At 37.3% G+C, this 20940-nt stretch overlaps 2 protein-coding genes across 4 annotated transcripts; both read right to left on the bottom strand.

Moving 5' to 3' along the window:
- Positions 1 to 2006: 2006 nt before the first annotated feature.
- Positions 2007 to 4958, bottom strand: LOC123872679 (SREBP regulating gene protein). Its single transcript, XM_045917124.1, has 4 exons — positions 4441 to 4958; positions 3671 to 3815; positions 3165 to 3316; positions 2007 to 2541 (listed from the first exon to the last, which is right to left on the bottom strand). The coding sequence occupies exons 1-4, from the start codon at positions 4624 to 4626 to the stop codon at positions 2344 to 2346; spliced, it is 681 nt and encodes a 226-aa protein (XP_045773080.1). The 5' UTR covers positions 4627 to 4958; the 3' UTR covers positions 2007 to 2343.
- Positions 4959 to 10832: 5874 nt separating this feature from the next.
- On the bottom strand, positions 10833 to 20739 carry LOC123872655. 3 transcript variants are annotated; one of them, XM_045917081.1, is made up of 5 exons: positions 20340 to 20739; positions 15549 to 15595; positions 13572 to 15421; positions 11460 to 11633; positions 10833 to 11053 (listed from the first exon to the last, which is right to left on the bottom strand). In XM_045917081.1, exons 2-5 carry the CDS (start codon positions 15568 to 15570, stop codon positions 11009 to 11011), a joined length of 2091 nt encoding a protein of 696 aa, XP_045773037.1. In that variant the 5' UTR covers positions 15571 to 15595; positions 20340 to 20739; the 3' UTR covers positions 10833 to 11008. The 3 variants fall into 3 exon arrangements, with proteins under 3 accessions (XP_045773037.1, XP_045773039.1, XP_045773038.1); XM_045917083.1 differs by lacking the exon at positions 20340 to 20739 and adding an exon at positions 16888 to 17184; XM_045917082.1 differs by lacking the exon at positions 20340 to 20739 and adding an exon at positions 16892 to 17184.
- Positions 20740 to 20940: the final 201 nt, after the last annotated feature.

Raw genomic sequence — 20940 nt, 5'->3', positions numbered from 1 at the left:
GCTATCCAACAGACGTTTCATGTTTGTAGATTCTTTCCGATGGCCAAGTGCGAGTCGGACTCGCACACGAAGAGTTCCGTACCATCGTACAAGAAATAACACTTAATTTTTTTCATGGTAGCCTTATTACTTGTTGTTATAGTGGCAGTATAAAAAATACTTAAGTACATTACTATTATTCTGTGATAATTTTAACTCTTAACAATAGGTAAAACTATTGCGGTTCACGAGATTCATTCTATTCTGTTATGTATTTTGCACCCGTGTTAATATCATTCATCCCTGTGTATTAGTCGTTTTCCAAATTCACGATTTTGTAAATTGAAAAATCGCGAATTTGGGAAACGAATCATTTGGTAAAATAATCCTAATCCTACTAATATTATTTTTGGAATGGAGATAGATTATACCCTGAATTAACACAGGCTACTTTTTATCCCGGAAAATCAAAGTTCCCGCGGGATTTTGAAAAACGTAAATCCACGCGGACGAAGTCGTGGGCATCAGCTAGTTTTATAAATGATATTTTAACCATTATTTTAACATTTAGCACATTTGCAAAGTAAAACATTTGAGAAATAGAATATTTGTCAAATGATCTTTTGTAAAGTGATATGTTTGCGGAATACGACGATGGTGACCTGATTAGTTTTTGAAACGTTTTTGGTGAAATGATCATCACACTAATATTATAAAGGCGAAAGTTTGTATGTGTGTGTGTGTGTTTGTTACTCCTTCACGCAAAAACTACTGGACGGATTTGGCTGAAATTCAGAATGGAGATAGATAATATCCTCGATTAGCACATAGGCTACTTTTTATCCCGGAAAACCAAAGAGTTCTCCCGGGATTTCGAAAAACCTAAATCCACGCGGACGAAGTCGCGGGCATCAGCTAGTTTGTTATACGTTTTTTGTTCATCATTAATGAACCGAGGTGTAATTATGTGCTTCTGTTAGCATAATGTGAGTTTTAGTTCTTAACATACGACGAAAAATTTAATTTGTGTGGACGTAGTTAAAGGCAACTAAAACATTTTAATGTAGTAGAAAAATATTTTATTAACTTATACAATTCAATAAATAACATTAATATTATTCGGCTTTAAGTAAAATATACGACAACATTTCCTCAAAAACAGCGATTTCAACAAGTTTTACATTTTACCTACTTAGTTAAATATTCTAAATTATAAGTTTTCTAATTTCTAAATTAACATAGGTATTGTAAAAGGATAAACTTACTAACTAATATATCAAGATACAGCTCAAAACGCTGGGTCTAGAAACTTTGGTTTTGTCCTATATGGAAAGTATGTCTATCACGTAATGTTTAGAAATACTACCCGAACGAAGCTGAGATAGAATGCGGCTTTGTTCAGAGTGGTCATAATGATAGCTGAGGGGACAGTAAACAATATTATATCAGTGTGCTAAGTATGCAGTAAAGTAAAATGGATCTTAACCCCCTTGTTTTAAAGCTTATGTTCGTCCATACATTTACAGGCAGCGTTCCAAGCGGAAAGCTTGTGAAGTTAAAATCGGCGGTGCTGAATTCGAGGATCTTTTGGGTTCACTTAATTCAAACTTTTTGTGTTTCGACGCTCGAATACTATCAACGTGTGATAGAATTGTTAGATGTAAAATCTCATTCTAAGCACACTGAACTTAAAAGATAGGTATATATAAATTAAAGATTGAAAATAATAATAAAACACCGGTCAAGTGCGAGTCGGTCACGAAAGGTTCCGTACACAAGTCCCTTTCATATAGAACACTGCAAGTTAACGATGGACTGTGCCATCTGTATGTGATCAGTGAATTATTTTTTTCATGAACAGATTTTAATTTTTTAGGCTTCTGTACCTCGAGAAAAAAGGAACCCTTATAGAATCACTTTGTTGTCTGTCTGTCAAGATAACCTAGAATCATGAAATTTGGCAAATTTAGAGCAGAGCCCCCTTTGAAAGAGGACGGGTTCGAAACTTATCGCGCATACGCCGACTAATAGTCATAACTTCTTCCCAATTACTGCTTAGAGCTTGATTTGTCCAATTCAGTTATCCCAATATGACAAAGAGATACAATATGATACCTCACATCTTCCACATGAGTGTCAGAACTTGTGGTGCTGATACACCACAATTTTTTGATCTCATCCAGTGCATAGGTATACCGTTTTTCCAAAGTGCTGAACAACTAGAAAATGCCGTATCAGCATCAATCATAACACAAATTTGGATACCACAAAAGTAAAGCTTCAGAATTTTGTTTTTTTTTATGTCAACATTCATGATGTACCTTGTCATAACTTATATTTTATTTTGTTAATAATAGTTAAACGCTAGTCAGGTTTCGCTTCTGGCTGTCTTTCGCCATAACAGTGTTTGTGTGATGGGTCTTTATATGAGTTTTCGTGTAATACACTATGTGAACTGGTGCGACACTTGGTTAGGCACAGTTCATAATCATCAGTAATGGAGTGAAATAGCACATTTTCTTCTGCAGAAAGTTTTGACAGCACCACTTCTAGCATACTTCTCTGAAAAAAAAGGTAAACCTTCATAAAATAATGATTTTAGGCTAATTTTGTATAAGATAATGTTATGTACAGAGTATATACAATGTATAATAAAATATGTATTTGTTTAGTACAAGTGTAAATTAAAAATTTATAACACCCCCAACAAGTGAAGGTTACAGTAACTAGAAAAGAGCTGATAACTTTCAAACGGCTGAATCAATTTTCTTGAATTATAGCTAAGAACACTCGATTAAGCCACCTTTCAAACAAAGAAAACTAAATTAAAATCGGTTCATTCATTTAGGAGCTACGATGCCACAGGCAGATATACAGATACACAGACACACATGTCAAACTTATAACACCCCTCTTTTTGGGTCGGGGGTTAAAAATATTGATAATTCAAAATGATCATATGATATAACTCTGGACATTGAAAATCATCACAAATTTTTTAGGTTTTATACCCGAACAGTGCCAACTGAACCTCTTCTACTAAGCCTCCGCAGCTTGTCCATCCCTTTGTTTCATGCGAATTTAAAAAAATTTAATAGAAGTTAGAACATAGTGGTAAATATGTTGTACTATGGTACAAAACTGTGTATTGCACTTGACCAGTTTTTTAATAAGATAATACAAACCTTGCTAGGATCTAGGCAGCAAGAAACACAGTACTCATAAATAACACAGCAGTTGTTCTCATGGCAGGATATGCAACTATATCTCTGAGTGTGTTCCGCATCTATGGTGCAACATCCATTTTTTGCCATGTCCGTTCTCTGACATACATAGCCTAGAAGATAAAAGTATTTCAAATATTAAAGATAAATCTTTTGTTTGAATAGAGGTATTAAATAGGTGTTATTTTAGTAAATAAAAGTTTAATCATTACCAGGTTATTAGTAATTGTAGGGTGCCCATTGGCACAATGGACTAACAACACATTTAAGAGGTGAAGCTAACGGTGGTATCGCTCACTGGGGAAGGCATATGTTCAACACTGGACATCTGCAGCTGACATGATGAACATAATTTCTAGGTTAGCCAGCTTCCATCTTAGGCTGCACCATCACTTACCATCAGGTGAAACTGCAGTCAAGGGCTGACTTGTATCTGAATATTGAAAAAAAAATGAAATTAAAATTACCTCTATCATCCACAAGTAATGATTTTCCCTGTACAGAGTTCCGGCATATACTGTCACTTGTCTCATTATGCTCTTGTAGTGTTCTCCACACAAATGGTTTCCTCTCAATAGACACATCTTGGAAAACCATGTTTCTGCTGTGCCCCTGTGAAGGCATTAAGTCATTTTATACATGGAAAGAGGGGTTTGTGGCTTAGTTGTACTAATACATATCAATTGATTGCGATTGTCAAGCAATATTGACCCAAACTGGTAAATGAATGATGATCAACTTTGGAGGTCCAAATTTGGCCTTTATGTTTCCTCTCCACCTTAGTGAGCATGTTAAACTGTCAGTCTCAGTTATTATCATTAATATCCGACAATAAATATAAAACCTAAGAGTCAAAATGTCATTCTTAGTCAAGGTATGCCATCCATGATGAAATTAGGTGTAGTGAAACAGGCGGTTGAAGAGTTAGCTCTTCAGCAACCAGGTTGACTGTACAGAGGCTACTTTTTATCCTGAACCATATCTTTGACATACTGCTGAAACTGATGTAAACAATAGGGTAGGCGTCTAAGCCAAATAAAAAAAGTTTACTTTGAGTTGTTATTAAAATAAACCCTCCTTTGGGCTCGCCAGTCGGGTGAAAAGATACCTCACTTTGGCTACACTCTAATCTGGAGGGGTGTGTTGCACTTGACATAATATCATATGTACAGCCTCTTAAGTTCAACGATTACAGAGCATTTTAACAAAATTGTACCTAATAACTAACAATACTGACCTCTCTCAATAAACTGACTATACAGTAGGTTAATGAGGATGCAAATATGATTCCCAACACTAATCTTTTTCGGATGAACCGCAACAGAGCGGCATACCACATCTTAATGTTATCTGGATCGACCACTTTTTCCGCGTCACAACAATATAAACGTTGAAATGGAATACATGACAACATGGTTTTCATTCCTTACTCGGCGAGTTAGTTAGGTTAACTTTCTCCATGACTAGTACATTGATGAAATAATAATTTTCTCGCCATTACCACCACTTGGGTTTCAAAATCCGAATAGTAAATTTCAGAACGAGACGACCAAGACGTTAATATAAGATAATCTACTTCTACTATAGCAAATATCAACCACTTAAAAACTTTTGGGCTATGCTGGGCCAATTAGGTAGTGTCACAACAATCGAAAAATATTCAATTATTTAGATTTTCATGAAATTACTTATATTTTTCAGTTTTTTTATAAAAACTGTAAACCATGGAACCACAGCATGAAACGAAAAGCACAGACCACGAATGACGAAAAGTAAAATCAGTAAAATTAAAATGACAATTGACATGAACATGACATTCACCACAGATTAATAGAGGATACTACGATACCTTACATGACATTTGCCGATTGCCTTGCCTGTCCAATGCTGTCCACTGTCGCCAATCGCCATCAAGTTTGACAGAGTTGCCGTATTCGATATTTCAGATTGCCGTATTTGTAAATTAAAATTGTGAAAATAGCTGTATTGCATATTTTTATTGATCACATTTATGTAAAAATATATGTTAATTAAAAAACCCCAGCCAAGTCTGAGTCAGACTCACGCACCGAGGGTTCCGTACTCGCGTTTATTTTCCAACATTTTGCACGATAAATCAAAAACTAGCATAAAAAAATATCTGATTAAAATTTAGAGGTAAGCCCTTTTATATGATACCCCAGTTGGTATAGCTGTTATCTTACTTTTTTCTGATGTAATCACAAACTCACGGTTTTCGGATTTTTTCCTTTATTTGTGCTGTATAAGACCTGCCTACCTGCCTTATGGTTCTAGGTCAACTGCTATTGCTTAAGTATACTGTTTTGTTTATTTTTAGCCTTTTCTCGCTAGCTGTTTTTACAGCTATTTTACCCTATTAAGGGTGGAGTTCGCCGACTTTTAAAACGGCTGATTATTAGAAAACCGGCTGATTAAGTGATTTTTACTGTTCACCAGCACCTAACCGAGGTTTGCAGCCCTAAAACGGCCGTTTTACCTAACCGAGCTCGGAAGGGTCGTTTAACCGGGGTTCCCACATTTTTACATCTGTTGTGCCTTTGTGTGCAGATCAATTTAGATTATTTTGATTTCTCTTTGCGTTGTTCATTTCAGGAGCGTGCAACAAGTGTTTAATGTAATGGTTGGAAATAATTACTTATCTTACTTTCCACTATATTTTGATATTTTAAAACCAACTCCGAACTGATGCGCTTGTCGTCACTTGAAAAATCACTTGTACACATTTTTGGCCCTCCATTTTAATATTGAAATTATTTTAAACACTAGAATCTCTTAAAATCATCTTTAAATGCACGCACAAATAATTACGGCAACACGACAGCAAAAAATCAACAGTCCAACACGTGCAGGACACATGATCACGACTGTGACGTTCGGGGCCCCGAAGTTGTAAATTTGGGACGGTTACTACCTGGCAAAATTTAGAACAATAGTGTAGTTTATCTTCCCCATAGTGTCGTTGTACTTTTCTAGTTGAAAGTATTTTATTTCATGCTCCTAAATATAGGCGTCACAGTTTGTTGTGTTGAATAGTAAAGACAATGTGTCTTCGCTAACGCGTTGCGTTTTAGCGTTCATTCGTAGCAGCAGCGTAGCTGAGAACAGATGGTGTTCCGCCGATTTAGTAACCATGCTACACTTTTACGTGATGAACAGTAAATATTAAAACGGTTGTTTAAACGACGGTTCCGAAATAACCCGCTGATTTAGCAACCGTTGTTTATGTAGCTTTCGGCGAACTCCAGCCTAAGGGTGGAGTTCGCCGACTTTTAAAACGGCTGATTATTAGAAAACCGGCTGATTAAGTGATTTTTACTGTTCACCAGCACCTAACCGAGGTTTGCAGCCCTAAAACGGCCGTTTTACCTAACCGAGCTCGGAAGGGTCGTTTAACCGGGGTTCCCACATTTTTACATCTGTTGTGCCTTTGTGTGCAGATCAATTTAGATTATTTTGATTTCTCTTTGCGTTGTTCATTTCAGGAGCGTGCAACAAGTGTTTAATGTAATGGTTGGAAATAATTACTTATCTTACTTTCCACTATATTTTGATATTTTAAAACCAACTCCGAACTGATGCGCTTGTCGTCACTTGAAAAATCACTTGTACACATTTTTGGCCCTCCATTTTAATATTGAAATTATTTTAAACACTAGAATCTCTTAAAATCATCTTTAAATGCACGCACAAATAATTACGGCAACACGACAGCAAAAAATCAACAGTCCAACACGTGCAGGACACATGATCACGACTGTGACGTTCGGGGCCCCGAAGTTGTAAATTTGGGACGGTTACTACCTGGCAAAATTTAGAACAATAGTGTAGTTTATCTTCCCCATAGTGTCGTTGTACTTTTCTAGTTGAAAGTATTTTATTTCATGCTCCTAAATATAGGCGTCACAGTTTGTTGTGTTGAATAGTAAAGACAATGTGTCTTCGCTAACGCGTTGCGTTTTAGCGTTCATTCGTAGCAGCAGCGTAGCTGAGAACAGATGGTGTTCCGCCGATTTAGTAACCATGCTACACTTTTACGTGATGAACAGTAAATATTAAAACGGTTGTTTAAACGACGGTTCCGAAATAACCCGCTGATTTAGCAACCGTTGTTTATGTAGCTTTCGGCGAACTCCAGCCTAAGTACCTAGCCTACCTACCAAATCTGCCTTAATTGGTAGAAATCTGCCACAAATGATCACACTGGACTCAACACAAAATACCGACTATAGTATACAAACCTATTGGCATAGCCTAAGAAGTGCGTTTTATGGGGAATCTACATGCTTGCGACAAACAGCAAACGTGTGAATGGTGCTTGCGTCATGCTTGCGGTACACCGCACACATTGCACAGGCCTAAATGTTGTGGTGCCTCGGCCGCCAGACGCTTGCGACAAACACCACAGACGGCTGGCCTGCCAATCAGATCGAACGCCAAGCGCTTCCAAGCGTTGACAAGCATAGGCAAACACCCTTCCACACGCTTGCTGTTTGTCGCAAGCATGTAGGTCCGCCATTAGTGCATGCACGGCAGCACACTATCAGAAGTAGGTATAGGTACCTACTTATCAAGTCTCTCGTAGGGGCTTCCACACGTTACGATCTTGCACCGTCTGAATCCAGCTGCAGCTCCCTGCAACTCGTCTGATGTCGTCTATCCATCCTGGTAGTCGTTTTAAAACGCTGCCCTTTCCGGTGTGGAGTTTTGGACCCAAAAGACTATCGGTTTTTCGAACTATGTGCCTGCCCTATGTCAATCTGGGTCTCTTGCGGATCTTCTCATTTCTGATTTGATCACGTAAAGAAACTCCAAGCATAGTGCTCTCATGTGACGCCAATTTCGTTTTTCAAGTGGGGACCATTAGGAATCATTCATTATGATGCAACCATGGAATTGGGAAGTAGGTACCTACTTAGTGTCACTGGCGAAACAATAGGCTGATTCGTGCTCGTTTTATCAAATTGCGAATACCTAGAACTTGTTTCGGGAGTGAAGGAAACAAAATGCGCCTCCTGTGGGCAATATTGTAAAAAAACTTCGCGCTCCCTTCATCAATTTCTGAGTTTTTTTATTCCAATAGCCCTTGCCCTTGTAGGGTGGTAACCAGTCACGGCTGAATCCTTCTGTTCCATCAGACCAGACCAGAGTCAAACTATAAATTCTATACTTATAGGTAAGTACGTAGGTATAGTACGCCAAGGTTGGAGATGGCAATCGGGGTATGAGGCGGGAGGACACCCTGCACGCCCGCACGTCACCCGCGCTATCCCGCACCGGGTTATTGCGGGGCCTGTGCGGGTGTGGGGGGCGTCTCTACCCCGATTGCCATCTCGAGCAGTCGCGCACTACAGGTAGGTAACTACTTCTGTTCTATAATATAATGCGTAAAAATTACTTTTCACGCGCCATTTTAACTTTATGTGTCAAATGTCACGTCAAAAGTACGATTTTAGTCGGTATTTTTAACCGACTTCCAAAAAAGGAGGAGGTTCTCAATTCGTCGGGATCTTTTTTTTTTTTATTTTTTTTTTTTTTTTTTTATATTTTTTATGTATGTTCCCCGATTACTCAAAGACCCCTGGACCGATTTGGAAATTTTTTTTTTGTTTGAAAGGGTATACTGTGCAGGTGGTCCCATATAAATTTGGTGAAGATCCGATGAATATCTTCGGAGATGGAGAACAGAACTCCTCAATGGATAAGAGCAAATTGCTCGCGATCACTGTAATAACTTAGTAAACAGTAGGGTTTTAACTGGGCATAGCATATTATAGTACAGTGGGGCCACTAAAAATTGTGAAATAAAAAAATTTCAAAAGAAAAATAAAACCGACTTCAAAAACCAAAAACACTAAAAAGTAGAAAATAATTTTTGTTTAGCTACACATGTAATGTACCTAGGTATGAAGTCGGGCGAGCTTCACTCTTGGATTTCTAATTTTGTTTTAATATGCTCGCTCGACTTCATACCTAGGTACATTACATGTGTAGCTAAACAAAAATTATTTTCTACTTTTTAGTGTTTTTGGTTTTTGAAGTCGGTTTTATTTTTCTTTTGAAAATTTTAAAGGTAAATCTTATGGGGACTTCGTCTGTGTGGTGTTAGCTGACGGGTGTGATCTGCATTTTAGGAGTGTTTTTTTTTGTTAAAACTGACTGGAAAGCGCTCTAAGGGGGTGCCGTGCGTATGTCGGCGAGCGCCGGCACAGACGGGGTCCATACTTGTATAGTTTAACTAACTTGTTACAAATAACTACAAACTTGACATTGGCTAATCTTTGTAAAGCCAGACGAGAGAGAGAAAAAATCCTATGGGTAAACCGTACTTTTGACAAGACAGTTGACACGTAATTAAAATGGCGCGTGATGAATAGGCACGCAGGTGCACTTCGCAGGTGTTATTCGCAGGTGCAATTCTTGGAATTGGCTTGCTGCGAATCACCATCATCTAACAACAAACAGTTGCGCGACGACTTAACGCGGTCTAACCATCCTACAGTAGTCGGTCGCCACACCCGTCTTATAGAAAACGCAGCACTTGCAAAATATCGGTTCGGAGAAAAACGCGGTTAACATATTTTTGAATATCTAAGTAACAAGTTCATATTTTATAGCTATGTATTGGTATCGAAAATTTATGAAAAAAATCAATCTTTCTAATGACATAACCTTTATTCTGAATTTACCATCCTCACCGAATATAATTCGTATTACAGCGTTTAAGTTTAGCATCAGGTAGTTTGGGGATGGAGGATCACTAAAGCTAAATGCAGCACTTACGCTTATTACTGCATACTGGCCTAGCACTGTTGAATGCTGCATTATCTCTTAGTATTCATTTCTTATCTGTATGTCCAGTGCTTAGTGAAAGTGTCTATGTAGACTATGGCCAAAACGCTTTTCAATCTGAATGATTCTGAGAGGTGACCAGTGCTCTGTATTGAGCCGCTCATGGGTTGATCATGATAACTAACAGCATTTAACAAATATTTAACTATTTTGCTAATTCACTGTATTGAATATCTTAGACAATTATGTACTTATTGTAATTAAATCACACTGTTTAAATCTAGTTCTGAGTGACGTAAATGCACTGATATACATCAATAAAATGTAGTACTGAATCGTACGGCACGACTCCGGACGACTCTCCGCTAACACTCAAACGTAGTATTGGCGCGTATGTACTGCGTTTTAGTTAAGTAGCTATTAAATGATTACTCGATTGATGCTTAGCGAAATGCAGCATTAATAGCAAGTACCTACTGCATGCTTTTGTAGCATATGTTTAATGCTGCACTTTTGCTTAGCGCAGCAAAAATTTTCACGCAAGTACTGCGAAAATCCTTAGCAAAAAACATACTTCCAATGAAAATTTTCCTGAAAATGATTTTTTATAGTATCGGAAAGCTCCTTAGGAGTAAATTTTTGTAAAAAAGTGAAAATCTCAAAAATGTCGATTAATTACTGCAGATAGTTACGAAGGCAGTTGATATTATCATCGATTTTGGAGCGCCTGATATTGTGTCCATAATAATACTATAACTCTATAACGAGAGGATATTAGGTCTTTGTCATCGATATTATCAGAATAAATAAAACCCAAAATCATAATTAATAAAAAAATATAAAACTTTTATTCACATAATTAAGTTACCAAATAAGGTAGTAAATCATCGCTTTTTATTTAATATTTAATCAGGTTCAAAATGGAATAGGGGGTTTTCTTCCCGATTTGGCTTTTTTTTTTCTTGATTGCAGTAAAACATGTTCTCAAACATTTTTTAACTTGCTTTACAATCATACTTGTGAAGTGGCCAGTCTACCGTCTGAAATATAAATAAATATATTTTATAAATAATGTTTCTTTGTCTCTGAAGATACAGAACCCTAAAAATTAAAGTGTTATTTCTTGAACGAACCCAAGGGAACCCTTCATGTGGGATTTCGACTCGCACTTGACCGATTAATTTTTTTAAACAAGTTTCTCTTGCTCTGCGATCTCACACGGTGATAGTGGCGGCATCGGCATGCAGTCTAAGTTAGAAACTGGCTAAATATAATTGGAATGGGATCATTCGCGAAATCGTATCGTAAAGCTTAATCGCTTGACGACACGTTTTTGTTAACAGCGACTAGGCAGCAATAAGGGTTCCGTTTTTCCTTTTGAGGTACGGAATCCTAAAACTGAAGTAGTCTTGATTTTAAAACGCTTGGAGTTCATTATAAAATTACCTGACACTGAAATCCGCAATAATATACGTTGAAACATGCGATGCACTTATATCTTGTGTTCGTACCGCAAACTTTACACGTTGCACTTGTGAAAAATGCTGCGTCAGGATTCATGGAAGTTACATGAGTTATTTTTAACGTAATCTCTTGATTATCTGTACTGTGCGGGTAGACCTGAAAATAAATTCAGAATTCGCTATAGAATGCATTGTAGATAATACAGCTATAACAACAATAGTGGAGTGATGCGTAATGCTTGGGAAGTTTTTTTTTTCTCGTCTGACTTTACACAGATTAGCCAATGTCAAGTTTGTAGTTATTTACAAGTAGGGAAACTAAAGCGCCCATTGACTTCGTCTGTGGTGGCGTTTGCTGGCGCGCGTGTTGTGACTTTTTGGAGTGTTTTTTTGTTAGAAGTGGCCGGTTTTTGTGTTCTGCTGGTGTTTATTGCTGGTGGAACTGACTGGGAAGCGCTCTAAAGTGGTGCCGCGTGGATGTCGGCGGGCGCCAGCACAGACGAAGTCCATACTTATACATATAGTTTCCCTAACTTGTAAATAACTACAAACTTGACATTGGCTAATCAGTGTAAGGCCAGACGAGAGAAAAAAAAAAAAAGCGCCCATTACATTATCCAATTTGCAGAGCGCTAGACGAGTTAGTGTGCTAAATTTGTATAGTGTAAGGGCAGTTAGACAGCTAGTGACCCAATCTAGTGCGATCGCATGGACTCTGCCACGCTAGCTCATCTTGTATACTAGCTAGCGCACTAAATTGCATGGTGTACAGTATTCTAGCGTGCTAAATACAAGATGCTGAGATTAAGGAGCTGAACTTTAAATCTTCATAAGCATTTCCTGTGGCTAATAAACGTAAAGTAATGATTAATCGTTCTCTTGCGCTGATACTTTCTCTAAGAAGTGTATCTTCCTTTTTTATATATGGTGTGATCAAAGATCCCAATCTTAAAAAAATTCTAAAATCAGATAGCTCCAATACGTTCACAATGTTCATATTTGTCAATTTTTGTCTCAGCAATAAATATTCTGCGCCTTTTTTTACTAATTATGATTAAATTCGTCACCATTGCTGAAACAAATCCAACTTTCTGGTGTTTTGATGGTGCCATATTCGTTAAGCGCTCTTCGAAAGAAAAGGTTTGGACGACGCGACGGTCACTACCACTAATGCTACAATGAAAGGAAGTTAAAATAACTAGCTTTGCTAGCTAGTTTAGTGTAATGACTGAGCTCTTTTTAAAACGCGCTGGAGCACTAGATCTAGCGCTCTGCAAATTGGATAATGTAATGGGCGTTCATATATGTATGGACTTCGTCTGTGCCGGCGCTCGCCGACACACGCGCGGCGCCCCTTTAGAGCGCTTCTCAGTCAGTTTTACCACCAAAAAACACCAGTACGAGTAAAACACGAAAACCGGCCACTTTTAACAAAAAAAAAAAAAAGACTCCAAAAAGGCACCGCACGCGGCTGCAAACGCCAACACATACGAAGTTCTATATCTGCGTGGGAAGTGGATATTTAGGAGATTACACGCGACCAGGATGCAGATAATAATAATGTGTATAGTTATCTGTTACCAAAGTAGGTATAACTCGGTCGCGCTAAGTTTGCACCTCGCTGGAATGCGGCGCCTCTCCCACTTCCCCGCTTACCTCCCCGCGGTCGTCTTGTCGCGTCAGCACGGCACTTCGCATACCGTATCTAAACGTCAGTGTGACGTAATCGACACCAGGTGCAAACTTAGCTTGAGCGGGTAGTATTTTAAATGTTCGAGGTTATTTGGTTGGAACCTCTCAAATTATGTCAAAACAAGTCAAATATGGAATTCTAATGGACTGGATGTTAAAATACAAAATTAAAATCAAAGTCTTATTAGGAGTGACATACCTAAACTAATAAAGAGAAAAAAGTAGTACTATAGCCAGAATACTAATAAGTGCGTTTAGTTTTAGGTACCGTTAACGTCATCTAGTTGTAACGTTGCCGTTGGTATAATATATGTATAATAGTTAGCTATCTGATGCATTACAAGGATATTCTAGTGTAACCTAACCTGAGCCTACAAATTATTATATAAAAAAATTTAATTACCATATTATTATAATCGTTGGTAGCTGTGCTTAATAAAATAGGACTCCAAAAACCACTGTCTCTTGACTCAGATCTAGATAATAATGGTGGATGACTTTCATTATTGTCAAAATCTTTATGATTTTGCTTTTCTCCAGGACAAAATTGGTTAGTATAAATCGCTGGTTCCATTGTTGTATTAACACTTCCTGCATTTGATGTAACTGGAGGTTGATTTCGACTGGGGCAGTTGTAATTATTTTCCTGGGGCTGATTTTGCACAGGTGAAATTAATGTACTGCTTGTAGACAATAAAGTTGGACTTTCAATGTCATTTGTCTTGCGTCTTTTTTTGCTCGGTCGACTGCTCAATGCTTTACGAGTTTTGTTACTTGACTTAACATCATTAATTATTTTTGCAATTGCTGCATCGATGCTTATACTGAGTTCGCCACCAGGCGGACCAGTTGAAAATAGACACACAGTGCTGTCATGATCTGCAGGAGTTCTCTGATTACTGTTAGAATTGGTAATATTGTTTGATGCTGATGACACGAGAAGTCCGCGAACTGATGCACTAGTCATTGGCTGTCTTGTGTCAGTATTGGAAACAGTATAATATGATGGTTGAATTTCAGGCAGAACAGATGGCATGAGGGAACCTGGTGGTGGTATTCCCCCAGGCTGTCGTGTGTTACTGTTGGAGTTACTGAATGATGATTGTTGTGTTACTGTTTGGTCCGACCGTACGAGTGAAACTGATGGCGGCGTATTCTTTGGTTGTTGTATGTTCGCATTAGAAAAAATATTTGATGCTTGAAGTAAGGTTGGTACAGAAGGTGGGATTGAAATTGGAGGTGGTCTCATAATTGCCTGTCGTGTATTGGTATTACAGGTACTGTATAATGGTGGTTGTACGGGTACGTTGAGTGGCACATGTGAAACAGGTGGTCCATATATTTGCTGTCGTGCGTCGTTGGAGTTATAACAAGCTGAGGGTGATGTTGGTATTGATGATCCAAGTGACGCTGATGCTTGCATATTCATTAGTTGTCCTGTGTTAACAACGGATGTACTGTACGGTGGTGGTGGTGGTCTACTCATTGGATATTGGGAACGGTTGATTCTTGCTTCCGAATAATTTTTTTTCTGTTTAGCCCATTGAATCATATCCAGAAATATATGTTTTAGTGACCTAATATATATATTATAACATAATTTTTGATTTGCTATTTCAATTGTTCTGTTAATAAAATCTCTTATAAATATTTGATTGTGCTCTTGTGGCAAAATTACAGCAACTAAAATGTTATAAGATTGGTGGTAATAATATGATTTTTGATCTTTATAGTATTGCTTGCTTTTTTGGTCCTGGTTTTTTGAATATTTTTGTATATCATAAAAGTGATAATATTTGGCAATCATAATCACATTTTCTGATAATGTATCTAATAAGTTTAAATATTGGGGGTTTTCATTGGATCTCCGTTGGATATTGATGTCATTGAATGTCCGATCATTCAAATAATTATGGTTCAACATCTTATCAATCTCGTTTTTAGGATTTGACATTGCATACGAAACAGTATGCTGGTTTTGTAAACTTCTATTATAGTTTTCTTCTGCATTTTCCAAGTCATCAAAACTAATATTACTATAACAGTTATGATCTGATACCGTCGTATTGAGATGTTCTGTAGAAGAATTAGTATTCTTATTTTGTGGAGAAGCATGTTGTGCAGGATTTTCGGGTAGTTTTGAATTCTCGACTGTATCGGTTTCATCTGAATCACCATCTTCAAAAACGTAGGAGATTTTGATTGGCTTATCAATTTCATAATTCGCCATTAATCTAAAAATCTGATCGTCATCTGAAAACAAGGTTAAAATATAATATTCAACATTAGGAATATTTTTATCAATAATAATTATAATATACTATTTCGCTGCGACATATTTTACTAACTTAATAATATGATCACCATTTTCTGTCCTTACCATTGTCACTAACGCGCTTCATTTTCCGGTTTAGTTGATGTGAGCTTCTGTAAATAAAGAAAAAAATATTACTTTTGTAAAAAAAATAACAAACTTATAAATACGAAAAAAAAGGAAAACGTAAAATAAAAATCTTCGAGCGTATAAATTAACTATAAAAAAAACCGACTTCAATAGCTAGTCACAAACACATAAAATTAAAAAAAAACTTATCATCGAATATATTATGTATGTACAAGAGTTAATGTAGTACAGCTATAATTATATTTTTTGGAGCCGGTGCCAATTAGCTTATTATTTTATTTGATTCATTTTATTTGGATATTGAGGTTCATGTGCTTAGGTCAAATGAATGGCTTGGCATACCGAGCGCACTGCAAACTTATCTCGTGTTGCTGCTACACTTAACGAAGTAATATTAGTAGGTATACGGATGTTAAGACTTGCACGTGTTATTACCCGTGCGCATTAACATGGCACCTGGCTCGAAAACAACTGTAAGGTTATTTTTAAAAATTGATTTGAGTTGTCAAAAATAATATAAAATTATTAATTTACCTAATGCAGGTAGTTTGATAAAATCGATATTTGGCTCATTCGATGTCATACAATCTGTTGCTAGGAGGCCAACAAGATTGAACTTGCATAAATACGGGTGTTTCGAAGGTTTTAGTTCAGTCTCCTTCTGAGATTCGGAGCGATATCGCATATTTTCGGTATTTGGATTGTGAACTGGATAATTAGATGTTGTGATAGCAATCACGCTCTAATTGAATTACTTATTTTGGCATTAGTTTGTTTAGATTAAAACTCTCGGATAACCTTACACATTGAACTTGTGTTTTTTGTGTTGGTTTTGGAGAGGACATTCCAATAATTCGATAAAAATATTTAAATAATACCTGCTTTTCTGAGTGACGCCAATACAACTCTCCTCCCACTTCCCCGCGCGATGCCCCGCTCTCGCCGTGCCGCTACTGGTCTCGCACGGCGCGGCGGCGGCACGGCGAGAACGGGACATCGCGCGGGGAAGTGGGAGGAGGGTTGTTTTCGAGCCAGATGCCATGTTAATGCGCACGAGTTATACTGGCAGGTGTTACGCGTAGGTGGTGTACCAAGAAATCAGAGTTAGGTTTCATCGAATTACCACTTAACAGCGCTTAGTAACCCTACAGACAACTTAAAATAATTGAAAGCCGCCTCAAAGCTTTACCTATAAATAATTGGACTTTAATTAATATTATCTTTTCTACTTATTAGTGAACACCAACTGAACTTCAACTTTTTTCAGATACCAGTATCCTCGTTTCACTTGGTTTCACTACTACCATGTACCTACCTACCTATTCTGGGTCACAAAAATGCACAGTTTGATGTTGCCGTCAAGTTTATGGTCTTAAAAAATAAGACAGCAACATTTTTTAAATAAATCCACCACTATAAACATTGCACTTGAAACTGAACATTGGTAAGTAATAATCACAATTCGTAGCATCACTCCATTCTCTTGGTCGTCACAGTTCGGACTGATCTACTAAAATTACGCTAATGGAATTTATGAGTTTACACAATAGGAGTCATTAAGTTATCGTTTGTAAGGGTAAAGAAAGATAAGTACAGCGACTTGCCTATTCCAGGAATTCGGAATAAGCAACTAAGTAGTTGTATCTGCCTATCTGAACTTTCGGAAGCAATGATGCGGGTAGGTGGATATTCAACTCACAAAAATAGTAATGTTATCTGTGCCTACCTATGTAATCATCATTCGTCACCACTGAGTAGGTATTTCTGTTATCTATGCATACTCGTCGCTTTTAAAGTCATACCTACTCGTAATGCAATTTCTGTAACAAAACAAAACTTTACAGTCAGACTTATTTTATTTAGGCGCATCGGGCCATGTAGATATAAAGAAACATTTAGGTCTTACACTCGTATGTCGTACAAGAATGATATCCATAAAATCGTGTAATTTTTAAACTTTTCGTCAGAACACCTTGTAAGAACGAAATGTGCATAGAATTATTATTACAACTAAACGATTTTCTTATCTGTTTTCAACAAGGTAGGTACCTACCTACTTAGAGATAATAAAATTAATTAACAAACTTATACTTCATACAACCAATGTCTTTGGATTATAGATAACTTTTATTGTTGAAAGTGTTCTAAGTTATGTTGATTGAAAAACTTGTGTAAGTACTAAATATTCGATTTTATGGATATTTTGTACGACAAACGAGTGTAAGACCTAATGTTTCTTGGGGACATTTTATCTTTAACATTGACTGTATCGTCTAGTGAAAAAAGTAGCGAGGGTTTATTTTTTGAATTTTCGGCTGGTTCGATTCCCGGGTGAGACAAGCGAATTTTGGAAAATCTTTGAATGCCGTTTTGTTTCCTATTTGCATTGGGCTTTCTATCTAAATCTAAACCACGATAATTTTCATACTTTCAAATTTCTTTTTCCTAATACCTATAAAATACAAAGTAAGTTATCTAGGTACATGTATTTAGTTGTTTCCCTTAGTGAGACTGTGATGTACCTACCTAATGCAACGATAACAAACTGGTGGAGTATAATATAATATAATATATATTATATAATGATATATAATATTCTTTGAAATGGAACTGTTTACACTAAGATGTAATGTTATATACATATATATATATATTACATCCCAAACTTTAGGTGTGTTTTCGACTGACCAAGCTATATTTTCAAGGATATAAATTATATCTCCCCACGCCCGGGTCGCCTTGCCCTTGCCCCCGCTCCCGGCCCCTCCGTTGTGTCGTCACTTAATTCTTCAAATAGTCTAAATTCACCACAATCCTCTCTAAACTTTATATGATTTGATATGCATCTCGATATCTATATTTTTGACTTAAAAGTAGCACGCGTTAATCAAGTTCCGCATCATCTTCGTCTGACGAGCTAAGAATCTAGCAACAAAATATCCATTTTTAATTCGTTCTAAGAGACGTCAGTACACAATGACGGTCGCAATTGAATTGGAATGTATATCTCATAGTGTGAACGTCCTTCGCGGGTTATAATTTATATTTTGGGATATAATAATATACATTATATTCCATAGTCTGAAATGAGCTTCACTATTATTATTTATAATAATTATTTACTAACTATCTAATTGTCTAACGATTACAAAATTATTTGTACATATTATAACGATGTTTATTTATAATTTATAAGTAAACGTCATTATTTATCTTAATGTAAACATCACTATTTATCTCAGTGTACGTACCTATACCCACGTCCTAAGGTGCGCTTGTGCAGTGCACCTCCACAAAAAAATATAGAAAAATGTGTTTTAATCAATTTATATTATTTCTACTAAGTTGGTTATCGTGACACATTATTTTCCGTACCTACCTAATCACACTAATATTATAAAGGCGAAAGTTTGTATGTGTGTGTGTGTGTGTGTGTGTGTGTGTGTGTATGTTTGTTACTCCTTCACGCAAAAACTACTGGACGGATTGGGCTGAAATTTAGAATGGAGATAGATTATACCCTGGATTAGCACATAGGCTACTTTTTATCCCGGAAAATCAAAGAGTTCCCACGGGATTTTTAAAAAACCTACATCAACGCGAATGAAGTCGCGGGCATCAGCTAGTATAACATAATTTAAAATTTCTTTCAAATTATCTTGTTACATATAATAACAACATAGGTTTGATCTCGAACAATTAGTACGCATTTAACTAGATACACTTGTGTTTGCACTCCCTTATGTATAAAGTACCTATCTACTCTGTGGTATGTCAGTGGTTCGCTTGCACTGACCTGACTACTGAGTGGGAGCGGTATAAAAAAAAAATATAGCAATATCGCTCAGAAAGAAATCTCCAAGTATCGAATTCAAGGAGAGCGAAAGGGAAACATCGGCATGCTCTGACACGTGAAACAAAAGATTTTGTAGGTAAGTAGGTATGAGAAATTAGCTAAATATGGCGCGCCACTCGAGCTACGTTGCCAGTTCGTAGAATTCGCAGCAGAAATTAAAAACAATCCTCATTCCTCAGGGATCAAGCAAAGCAAAGCGGTCAAAAATGCCATGTTGGCGATCTTGTAAACATCCGTGAAAATTGGATCGTCGCCGGTGTCGTATCACCTCTGACTTCATAGGGCTCATAGTCACATTGCGCGCGAAGGCGGATTATATCTAAGGCATTCAATTAGTTATTTAAAAAAAAAGTACGTTATTTGAGTAATATTATGTGTTTTTTAACCCCCGACCCAAAAAAAAAGGTGTTATAAGTTTGACGTGTGTATCTGTGTGTCTGTATCTGTCTGTGGCACCGTAGCGCCTAAACTAATGAACCGATTTTAATTTAGTTTTTTTTGTTCGAAAGGTGGCTTGATCGAAAGTATTCTTAGCTATAATCCAAGAAAAATCGGTTCAGCCGTTTGAAAGTTATCAGCTCTTTTCTAGTTACTGTAACCTTCACTTGTCGGGGGTGTTATAAATTTTTAATTTACACTTGTTAATGAAAAAACTGTGAACTGTGTAGAATTTAGAGAGACGTGAAATAAAGGCTAGGTACATGAGCCGGTGGCCACCACGGCCTGCAGTTGAATTAACGCAAAAATGTAACGTGCTCGTGTTTATAAATCTGAACAGTATAAATTATTAAAATTTAAAACCCCTCATGTGGCACAAGTCCTCATTTTTGATTGAGCCCCCTCCGCCACAGGCGCAAAAGCTATAATTGCCGTTCATTGCAAAATATGAAAAACAATATTTAATAAGTTACCTGTGTGCCAAGTGTGACCAAGACGGAATCCTAATATAAAAATCCAAGAAGGTGAGGATCGCTGAAAAAGTCTGATAATGCTAAATGCAAATTGCAAATACAATGCACAGTGGGTATGATTTATTTGAACTGGTCTAAGTATAAAAAACAATGTAAACTGTTTAGCATAAAACACCAACACAGACACAAAAACTTATAATCCATTGTATTAAGGAACTATAACACTGACTAAATTAGTCATAAAATGAATAAACACACTTTTTAATCACTAAACACACCTGCGCAGCGCAGGAGTAGGTATTTTTAGTCTATGGCTGTGCGATAAAACAACGCTTACGAGGAACGACTAACAACTTGCATCGACGAACAGCGAGTGGCGACTGACTGGCGACTGCCGATTGGGATTGGCACGTGCAGCGTACTGGCGTGGCGCTTCGCCCTCGCGTTGCGGCTGGCCCTTGGCCGGCGTTTGACCGCTTCCCAAGCCTCGGCTTGCCGGCCGCTTCCGCCCACCGCTGGTCACTCTGTCGACTGGCGAGTGTCAAGTGCACAGTGCACTACACCGATTGCACTGTTGTGTTACACGACGCGTGCCGGACGA

Source organism: Maniola jurtina, chromosome 15 (assembly GCF_905333055.1).
Source record: "Maniola jurtina chromosome 15, ilManJurt1.1, whole genome shotgun sequence".
In the NCBI taxonomy this organism is placed as follows: Eukaryota; Metazoa; Arthropoda; class Insecta; order Lepidoptera; family Nymphalidae; genus Maniola; species Maniola jurtina.
The sequence above is the reverse complement of the archived record's forward strand: the minus strand, read 5'-3'. Positions and strand labels throughout refer to the sequence as shown.